We start from the raw sequence: 10775 nt of genomic DNA on the forward strand, positions 1-10775 counted from the left end.
TCATCCCTGCTCCTTTTGGAACACAGAAAGCCCCTGGAGTCCCAGCTCACTGCCCCCACCCCTGCACTGACAGTGCCATCCCTGTTGCTTCAGCTCCCAGGGACAGTCCCTTGCAACCACTCTGGCCAGGCCAAGCCAGAGCCAGTGACCACAAGACCACACCCTCCTGGTGAGGGAGGGCAGAAGTCATACGGAGATTGTAAGATACTCCGCCAGCTCCTCCCCATAAAGTTGGGTTACCAGGCAGCCACCAAGCTTGACTCCCGGGCGGTGTCATCCTTCACTCCAGCCCTTTGGCGCCCCCTACCGGCAACAGTGGGAATGTCGGGCTAGATGGACCGAGCAAAAAAGGGGCCACAAATAGGTAGGAAAACCAGGCCTCCCATTTTGCTTTTTTTTTTTTAAACACATGTATATTTTTTTGTTGGTGTTGTTGTTTTTTTTTTTTTTCTGTAAAATGTCCCAGTTCTTCCATAACTTATAAACATGATTTATACCGAGGGATGGATGGGAAAGTGGGTGGGGGCAGACTGGGGATGGGAAAGCTCCTCTTCTTGCTGCCCCCTTGGGGCCCGGGATGGGGCCCAGGGCCCTTTAGGGAGCGGGGATCCCCAACACCTCCCTGAGGTTGTCTGGCTGCCTCTGCCCCTGGTGCTCAGAATCCGGCGTGCCCCTTCCAGGACCCCAGGGCCCCTCGTGCTCCGAATCCTGAAGCGCCCGTGGTTCCAGAATCCCCCCTCAGCTGCTGGGGTGATGGGTCCCCTCATTTCCGCGGCCCCCCGACCCCCGGGAGGGAGGGAAGGGAGGGGGATGTGGGATCTGAAGGAGGAAGGGCGCGGGAGATGAGGGCCAGGAGGAGCTCAGCCGATGGTGAGGCCAAAGCCACACTGGAACTTGTTCTTTCGGTGATTCAGGAAGGCCCCTAGGGCCAGTGTCAGGGGCAGGGGTGGGAGCTTCTTCTCCAGCGTGGCGCCCACGATCCAGTTGCTGTCCACAGAGCCTGTGGGCAGACAGCTGTTGTGAGAGCCATGTGCCAGCTTCCCACTCTGTCCCTTGGAGTCACACTCCAGGCCTCCTCAGACACCACCAGCCAGACTGCCAGCTTCCTCTGACCACACTGTTTCCAGAAACCCCTTCCCACACCCCAAGTACTTCAGCTCTGGGAGCAACCCACTTATTCCTCCTCAGTTCTCAGCTCAATGAGTCCTCTCCTCCAGAAAGTCCTCTGCCATCCAAGTCCTGTCCACACTCGGTCCTCACTCCCTGGGGAGGGGCCTGTCCTTCCCAGTGTGAGTCCTATGAGGACAGCCTGGTAGCCGCTGTGTCCCCAGTACCCTCAGCACAAGGCTGGGCACAGAATGGGTACTCAGTATCTGCTGAATGGAAGACTGAAGTCTCCTCTCGGGCTCGTTTATCAGAGCCTCACATAAGGATGCCCGGGGCTGCACCACGCGGGAGGGGTGCTCACTCACTTCATGGGGGCACCGCTGGAACCCCAACCCAGCCTCTGCCACCCGGCTGACTGACAGCTTCAGAGGCCAAGGAACTCCTGGACCTCATTACTGTCAGTGGAAGCCCTGCCCTAGGCCGACTGAAGCAGCCTCTGAGGGTGGTCTTCACATTCCCCAAATTGAGACTGACTGAGGTCTGAGAAGACTTAGGACTGCGTATCAGGACTAGAGTCAGTCAGCCAGGGGGGTTCTGGACCAGGTAGAGACTATAACTTCCAGGAGCCTGTTTCCACTAATGTGAACTGAGGGAGGTGTGCTGGATGTGCTCAGCTGCCTTCCACTTATGGAAAGAGCAAAGGCCGAGTGCAGCGTGGGAGAGGCTGCTGGCTGGGGAGGGAAGGAATGTGGTAGGTGCAAAGCTCGGGGCCTAGGCCCCCACCTTTTTAATGAGTGTTCCTGGGTAATTTGGAGGCCCACAAAATTCCCAGCACGCTGGCCTCCATCATCTCCTTTGGCGTACACCCACTTAGAGCTGAGTTGACTCTCGTCTGTTTTCCTGGTGGGGCAACCGAGGCCTGTACCTTTGAAGAGGAGGTTGGCCTTGGGCAGGTCCAGCTGGTACCCAAAGGAGACACTTGTGTCCTGCATCCGTGTGCTGGCCTCAAACTCCACGCCCACCTGCAGCTGGAAGGGGCCAGGGCAACAGACTCAGCTTCCTAGGCTGGACTCCTGGGCATACAAGCCCCTGGCAACCCACGCGTGGAAGTGTGCCCCGACAGCTGGTATCTGGACTAGCTTACCTGGTTACTGGCTTTGTGGTAGTATGTTGCGTGCATGCCTGCCTGACCCAAGGTTACTGTCGCCAACCAGTTGTTCACTGTAAGACAGCAGGGTGGGGGGTGGAGTAGGTTACCAAGGGGACCCGAAAACCCAGCCTCTCCTCCCTCAGACCCAGGAGTCCAGGCCCCCAGCCCCTCAGCCCCCTCCTCCCTCAGACCCAGGAGTCCAGGCCCCCAGCCTCAACTCCTACCCTCAAGCCCCAGGCTCACATGTGTATTTCCCAGCTAGAGACATAACAGTGCCCTCCTCCCCGGGCCGCCGATGGTAGACCAGCTCTCCGCCCAGGGCCAGACAGGGCGTGATACTCTGGAGGTAGTGGGCCACGAGGATTCCTGCAGATGAGATGGTGGGGCGTTACCTGGGCTTTGTGGTTATCAGTTTCTGCCTGGCCGCAGTGCTAGGCCAGACTCCTGCTCTAGGCAGCCTTCCAGGCTGGCCCCTGCCGGAGGCTTGGGGCCTGTCCTCTGGCTTCCCACACTTGCTTCTCGATCGGTTCACAAGGCTCAGAGGCCAGCCTTGCCGGCCCCATGGGACCTCATCTGGTCTGTACAGCCCCGTGCGGCCGGCATTCACTTGCCACCATTTACAGAGGAGGCTGAGGGAGTCAATTAAGGCACTCACCCACGGTCACGAGATGTGTGAACCACTCTGCTGCTGGAGAGCACCCCTGTAGGGGCTAGATGGCCTAGGTTCAAATACTAGCTCTATCACTTGGCCAGAATTATCTACTCGTTCATTTGAGGGGGGAACTGAGATCCACAGAAATAAAAGTGATGTCTAGAGTCACATAGGGACTTAAACTCACTGGCCTCTCAGCTCTGCCGACTGTTGGGACTGAGGGCTGTGAGACACCTCTCCGACCATCCCTCCTTCCTCCTATCTCCTGGACCTGCCTCCCTCTCTGCTCCCCCAGCCCCACCCTCCTCTCTGGTCTCCTGCAACTTCACAAGCAGCAGACAGAGGGAGCTTGCTAACGCACATACACAACCCCGCTCTCCCCCTGCTCACAACCTGCTGTGGCTCCCCAGTGCCGAGACCCTGGCTCCTCATAGCACCCCTGCAAAGTCCTACGTGGCTCGGCCCCAGCTTCCAAACTGAGCCATTTCCTCTGCCCATAACTCAGCCAGCCACTTGTGTCGTGGCTGCACAAACACATGGAGCTCTCTCTGCCCGCCTGGGCCCGTGCACACACTGACCCCCTGCCCAGTGTACCCTTCCCTCTGCTTAGTCTGGCCAACTAAATAAATACCTGCACCTAGGGAGGCACCTCCTGGATTGGGCTGCTTCTCTCCAGCATGTCACATCGAAGCCACCTCCCCCATGGGACCTGGCAGTTGCCCTGCCCTGGTCCTCTGCTTCTACCTGACTCCTGTCATTGACTCGTCATCGGTGAGAACACAGAGCACTGAGTCTGTGGGAACCCAAGTCCAAGCGTGGCCTCCACTTGCTAAGTCTCTCCTGGTGCCCAGATGCCTTGTGGGATCTGGCTCACTCCCACGCTGCACCCTTCTCTGCCGCCCAAGCACATATCCTCCGGCCCATGATCACTGCAGCCCCCAGTTCTTCCTCCCAGGATCACAAGTCACCGCCCAGCAACTAGCTTCTCGCAGGCCTTTTTCTTGAACATCTCACCCCTTCCTGCATGTTTCCTTAACCTGCTCTTAGCCAGACCCAGCTCCCCTGTGGCACGTGAACTCCCTGAAGTCAGGGCTTTGTTGAGACCAGCAACTCTCATCCCCCCATTCTGTAGGGGCTGGAGCAGCCATGAAAAACCTGGTGAGTCCAAACCCCGCCAGAAGGAAAAGAAAGTGGGTCAGAGGTCTGTGAGAGTAAAGAGCAAGCCTTGGGTGAGGGATAGAACTGCAGACCTGGGAAAGGAGTCGTCTCCCAATATGCCTCCCAAACCTGCTGTGCAGGAGCCGGTTTGGGCTGCCACCTCCTGCACAGCTGGAGCCACACCAGGATTCCTCGGGGAGGTCGCCTGGGGCAGGAATGGCAGACACTCAGGTCGGGGCAGCACCCAAAGGGAAGGTAGTTCTTGGCCCTGGCTGGACAAGACTTCTTTCTGCCCCTGATCCATGTGGGGTCCTTTTTGAGTGTTCCCCTTCTCTTTGCCCTCTACTGGAGCAGACACTGCCCGTTTAGAGATGCTGACCCTATCACTCCAAGTGAGACGGGGTCCCCATCTTAAGCTCTCACAGCAACACGGACTTTTCCTGGGTGAGATCTCTCACAATAGCAATGAAGTCAGCATATGATCATCATTTAAAGGCAAATGTCTCTCCCCTGGCCTGTGAGCACCATGGCGGCAGGAAAGGTTGGATCGGTCACTGCTGTGACCCATCACTGCCCTGCTCAGAACGGAGCAGAGGCTCCAGAGGAGCCGAGGTCATGGGGAGGGAACAAGGTGAGAACATGGGCCCTTGAGTTAGGCTGCCATTCAAATTCCAGCTCCTCTGCTTCCTCGCCGGGTGATCCCAGGCCAGATCTGTGAAATGGGGGCCATAAAAACAGACCCCTCTGCCCCTGTGGGGCGGCAACGAGACCCAACACAGAGCGAGCCCTAACTACGCCTCTGGTCCAGAACTGAGGGCTGAGCATGGGCTCTCTTACTGAATCCTTCAGCAAGAGGTAGTCACTGCTATTGTGCCCTTGTGACAGGTGAGGAAACTGAGGCTCAGAGGGGGTGGAGCCATTGGGGTCCTACATCCGAGCTGTTGGGTGTAAGTTGCTCACGTGCTCAGCCCTGACCTGGCCCAGTAGGCTGTTTTTATTAGTGTTTGAGGGGAGGAAGAGATACCTATAAGAGTGGATATGACAGTGTAACTGGTGGGCTTGGGCTCTAGGGAAGAGGGGCCTGGAGGCCTGTTGGGGAGCACAAAAGGTTGACGCTGACAAGTGTGTATGTGTGGGGTGGGGGTGGGGTCCCACGAAGAAGAGCATGAACTCTGGAGTTCAGCTTGCTGTCCTTGCAGAAGCACTTACCCTCTCTGGGGCCTCAATAAGGTGGGGATACTGGTAGCATCTACCCCACAGGGCTGTTGGGATTCAAGGAGCCGTTTTCGTCACTATTCTATCCCCAGTACCTAGAATGACTGAACAAAGGGGAAGATGCACACGTAACATGCTTAGGGCCTGACAAAGGGCAGAGGTAAAAGATGGGACCTGCCATTACCACTCCTTACTCCTTTGCTCCGTATTTTCTAAGCACCTACTCTGGTCCCAGCAAGGTTCCAGGCCTGGAAGAGCTGACATCCTTGTGTAGGAGACAGGAGATAAAGAACAAGACAATTTTAGAGGGAAGTGCTACAGTGACTAGGGGACAGGGTGAGGTGATACAGTGCAAACATGTACACGGAAGGTCTTTTAGTCAATGTGATGTGTGCCCTGAGACTCACTTATTCAGCCACGTCAAAACCAGAGAAGAATTCCAAGCAGTAGGAACAGCACGTGACAAGGTCCTGGGGCAGAACGAATACAGCGATTCCAGGAAGTGTCAGAAAAGCTCACAGTGGCCCAACTGCAGTGAGTGTGGGAGCAGAACAGGGTGCCGTCAGAGGTCAGCAGGGGACAGAAATGTTTCTTCCGGCCCAAGGCCCCTCATCTCCCCTGGAACTTCACCAGGAGGCCTCTCATGCCGAGCTTCCCAGTCTCCTGGATTTTATGACATGGCCCTTCCCTCCCCCCTCCTCCCTGCCAGGGTAGCTCCTCCCCTTCCTTTGGAAGCTCAAAGGTGATACCTCCTCCAAGAAGCCTCCTTCACCTTAGCAGGCAGAATTACAGGCAGAATTATGAGCTCTCCCTGAACACCCCCAGGGATTCTGGCTGCTAGCCTTCACAAATGCACTCAGTACTCACCGCCCATGAGGCCGCTCTCCACGACAGAGCTAATGCCAGAATCACCAACTCTATCCTCCTAGCTGTTCAAGCCAAAAACTCAGGAATCATCTAGATTCCTCTCTCTTATCTCCCACATCCAATCTATCGGCAAATTCTATCAGCTCCACCTTCAAGGTACACTAGATCTGACCACTTCTCACCCCCTCCACTGCCCCAAACAGTGGGTCCCTTTGTAGTCTATTCTTCACATGTTAGTACAAGGGATACTGTTAAAAGCCAAGTCAGATCCTATCCCTCTCAAATCCCTCCAGTGGCCCCCTGCCTGACTCACTCAGAGTAACGGCCAAAGTTCCACAAAGCCTCATGTGATTTGGCCCCCTGACTCTTCTGACTTCTATCACTCACCCTTTCCTCATCCATTACAGCCACTCTCCTTGATGTTCCAGTAAACAGTCCTGCCTCAGGGCCTTTGCACTCGCTATCCCCTCTGGGTGGAAAGCTCTTTTCCCATGTATCTGCTTGGCACCTTCCCTCAGTCTTTGTTCAGATATCACCTATGTAATGAGGCCTTCTCTGAGGATTCCACCCACCCCTCCTGAGGCCCTAATCTTTCCGTATAGCCCCCATCACCTGACATCTCTGCTTTATGTACTGCTTTTCTTGTGTCTGCTTCCATTAAAGTAGAAGCTCCCAGAGGGCAGACTTAATTCTCCTTCGCTCACCACCATACCCTCTCTGCCTAGAATATATACAGTACTCAATCAATCAATACTCATTAAATAAATGTAGGGAAATCAAATGCAGACACCCAGAGACATCCGCCCCCCAAACCCTCAAACCACTGGAAAAATTAAAAGTACAGACAGAAGTCAGGCAGTTCCTGCCCCCAGCCAGCCATTTCCCTGTCAGCCTCCATCGCAGACTACCTGCCTCCTCCCCAACTGCACATGGACCCTGCCCGCCCTGGGATCTGCTATGCGCCCCAAACAAGCCCGGAGCCCCATGAGTAATAATAATAGCTCATTTCCTTGGGACCCTTTACACGCCTGACTCCCTTTGAAGCTTTTCACACACATGAACTTACATGACCTACTCAACAACCCTGTGAGGCAACCCAACTTTACAGACAGGGAAACGAAGGCCCACAGAGGTGCTGGAACCTGCCTACAATCGCAGTTCAGCCAGTGGCAGAGCTGAGCTTTGAACCTACTTTCTCACTCATGATGCTATGCTGCCTGATGTTTCAAAATCCCTCCCATCCCTGCCCATTTCTTGGATGGTAGGAGGGAGGGCCAGAAAAAGGGATGGACTTGTTGGTAAAGCTGGGACTGGGGTTTCACCACTTCCCAACCCTGCACCTCTTACCTGAACCCACCAGGACATCTGGGTTCCCCAGGGTGACGGCTGCTGTGAAGTCAGAACCCCGGTACTCCCCGTCTACCTGCCAGTTCACAAACTTCGACTGCTGGGTCTGTGGGGGAGGAAGGGGAATGTGAGGGCAGCTTGGTGCCCAGGGTAGCTGGGGGAGCAGCCGACTTGACTCCCACTCACCTGGATGGCCATCTTGGACCTGAGGCCAGGGCCTAGCTGGTGAATGACCTGAGCATTGAGGCTGCCACTATTGTCCATATCACCCACCAGCACGGGGAATGCCTGTGAGGCAGAGCGCAAGGTTAGAGGTTAGGGACCAGAGGTCTAGCATTATGGACGTACATGAGTGATGGGCTTAGGTGAGAAGCCTAGGACCAGAAAGCCGCGGATTTGATGTCCCCCATGCCAGGAAGTCCTCCCTGACCACCTAGGCTGAATTAGGCTATGCTCCAGGCTTCCACAGCTTTGGGGTTCCCCCATTTCAGTCCTGCCCACCCTGGACTGTTACTCTAGAGACAGACCTGTTTTCCTCTCTCCACTAGACCACGAGCCCCATAGCTGTTTTAGTCACTGCTACATCCCCAGCACAAGGCTGGCCAAAGAATGGGGGTAGGATGAAGGCTTATTGAATAAACCAATTTATTGAAAGGGAATAGTTAATATAAGTAGAGACCTAACTCAGTCTCCCAACTCTACCTGTGTCCTGCCAAAGCCTCCTTCCAGGCCTCCAATTTTGTCCCCACTCCCCTAACCTAGCCTCTGTATGGCAGCCTGACCACGACTTTCCCTAGTCCAAATCTTTCCATGGCTCTCCAGTGCCCCCTAGATAAAGTCCAAATGCCTAGTTTGGTACTCAAAGCCTCACCCAGCACAGACTGGGCAGAGAGCAGGGGTTCACAATGAAGGAATGACCCGTGTTCCAACATATCTTGGAGACACACAGTCCCCCCTCCCAACACCCTCAGCAGCTCTGGCTTCGTCCTGACACAGCCTTCTTTGCCTAATGTTTGGCTACATATTTGTTAGAAGAATGATACAATGAATAAAATGACAAGAGGAACCTCACCTCTGTTGGACTCAGTTGTTTTGTCCCCACATACGTGACGCCGAAGTGGTAGTTGGACTCCCCGATTGTGCTGAGGGCTACTGTATGGTTCACCTGAGAGAAGAGGGCTGTGGGGATGAGGCTCTGGGCCACCCCCAATAAACCCAGCTGAGCCCACCCCCAGCACAGCTCCCCTTCAGCCTGGGATGGGGTACTTGACAGCCAGGTTTCCCCATTAAGAAGGAAAAGACAGGTATCTCTGGGCTGGGCAGAGGGCAGACTGGGAGGTGCGGCCTGACTGGGACTTAGAAAAAGAAAGTAGTGGAGGATGGGGCTACATACCTGGCACTTCACTCCTGCCTGAATTTTATTGGGGAGGGGTATCTCTGGATTCTGGGTCCCTAAACACTACCACTGGCCCCCTCTGAGGAGATAGCCTGGCACTGTCTCTGAGTCTTTGAAAAGTACCAAGGAGCCCAGTCCTTTAGGGAACAGTAAAGGTATTGTATGTACAGACACAGGGGGATGCCTGGGATGACCTCTGGAAGGTAAGGGCACCAGGAAGGCTCACCTGGAAATGGTTACTCAACCCTTTGTTGACTGTGAGCTTGACACCTTCCATCTGAATAGGAAACAGCTCTGAAGAAGAGAAACGCTGTCATACTCCATGCTCCACAAATACACACCCCAACTCTCATTCCAGCCTTCCCTATCAACCCAGCTCTCCTTCTCCAGGGAACCACAGAATGTCCCACAAAGTACCCCAATGGTAGCATAGCCTAATGGATGGGGTCAAGACCAGGGCCTTTGCCTGCATCCAAATCCCAGTGTCACCGCCTACTACTGTGTGACTTTAGGTAAGTTACTTTATCTGTGTCAAACTTGTCATCTATGATGATGCTCACCACATGGAAATATTGCAAAGATTTAATGAGTTAACATGCACTGAATGCCATGACAGTGCTCAGTAAGTCTCCAACCCTTTTGCTATCACAATTATTCCAAGCCAGGATCCAGAAGCCTTGGCTTCCATCCCCACTAGACCCTTGCTGACACCTGGCTGACACTGTGACCTTGGGCCTCAGTTTCTTTCCTGATCATACAAGGAGGCTGGCTTGGGTGACCCTTGGGGCTCCTGAGGTCCCCAAGGCTTTTCTGTCCTCCTATGGCATTCCATCCCGAGGTTCCACCATTTGATCCCATCGTTCTAAGCCCCAAGGCCAACGTTCCACAATTCGATCCCAACGTCAACTAACGCTCTGTTAAATAATTCCAATGGTCTGTGCCAATTCCCAAGGTTGCCTCAATGTGCCCCCTCCTCCCCCCGAGATCCGGGCCATCCCACCCCCCACCAGGTCCCTCGCCCCTCACCCTTGCACTTCCGGTGGCACTCCTCGAACGTGCCCGGGTTGGGCAGGCAGCCGCAGGCCCCATCGTCCGCGGTCCCTGCAGCGCTGGCGGACGCAGTCCCGGGGGTCCGTTCCGGACCTCGACCCGCACCAGCCCCAGCACCCAGGCCGCCTCCCAGAGGCGGCAGCGTGAAGCCCGGAGGAGAGGGCGGAGGCGGTGGCAATCCCACGAGGGCGGGCGCAGGCGGCGGCGGCGGCCCTGCGGGCGGCGAGCTAGCGGCCAACACGTTCCCCATGGTCGCCTGGAAGGGGAAAGGTCAGAGGGCGGAGGTCAGGGTCTGCGCGCTCCGGGCCCAGTCCCCAGCCAACCTTCACCCTGCTCCGGGCCCCGATTCTCACTGGCGGCAGCGCCTGCTCCCGGCCTGGCCTCGGCTCCCACCCCGTGCGCCACGCGCAACCGAACCCACTGCCGCCACCGCCACCACCGTCGCCCCGCCCCGCCTATCCTATTGGTCCTGTATATCCTGAGTTCCTCCCACGAGCTTCAGTGTCTGGCCTTGCTAGGAGAGCCATGGCTAGGAGTCCCACCCACTTCTTTGAACGCCTTTTTCTATTGGTTCCCACTCTCAGGCAGGTCAAAGCGCACCTCCCCGCCCTTCCATTGGCTCGCGGAGCCCGCGTCTATTGGTTCGTGACGCCGCGGGTTCCGCTGCTCGCCTGCCATTGGCTTGTGCTGAGCACTTTGCAACGCCCACTGACTTGTCGCCTCCGCCCCTCTTCAGAAGGCTCACCTCTTCCGACTCAACCCCGTGGCGAAGTGGAGACGGTAATTGGTCAGCTTTGGCCCTTGCAACATTCAGGTTGGCTCCGTCAGGCATA

At 55.9% G+C, this 10775-nt stretch overlaps 1 protein-coding gene across 1 annotated transcript; it reads right to left on the reverse strand.

Annotated features, from left to right (window-relative positions):
* Positions 1 to 474: 474 nt before the first annotated feature.
* Positions 475 to 10432, reverse strand: TOMM40 (translocase of outer mitochondrial membrane 40). The gene is made up of 10 exons (XM_019754844.2): positions 10296 to 10432; positions 9919 to 10198; positions 9119 to 9186; positions 8569 to 8661; positions 7683 to 7784; positions 7497 to 7602; positions 2501 to 2623; positions 2252 to 2328; positions 2033 to 2135; positions 475 to 1000 (listed from the first exon to the last, which is right to left on the reverse strand). Exons 2-10 carry the CDS (start codon positions 10190 to 10192, stop codon positions 861 to 863), a joined length of 1086 nt encoding a protein of 361 aa, XP_019610403.1. The 5' UTR covers positions 10193 to 10198; positions 10296 to 10432; the 3' UTR covers positions 475 to 860.
* Between the last annotated feature and the right edge of the window lie 343 nt (positions 10433 to 10775).

The sequence above is a fragment of the Rhinolophus sinicus genome, linkage group LG11 (genome assembly GCF_036562045.2).
Source record: "Rhinolophus sinicus isolate RSC01 linkage group LG11, ASM3656204v1, whole genome shotgun sequence".
NCBI classification, from domain to species: Eukaryota; Metazoa; Chordata; class Mammalia; order Chiroptera; family Rhinolophidae; genus Rhinolophus; species Rhinolophus sinicus.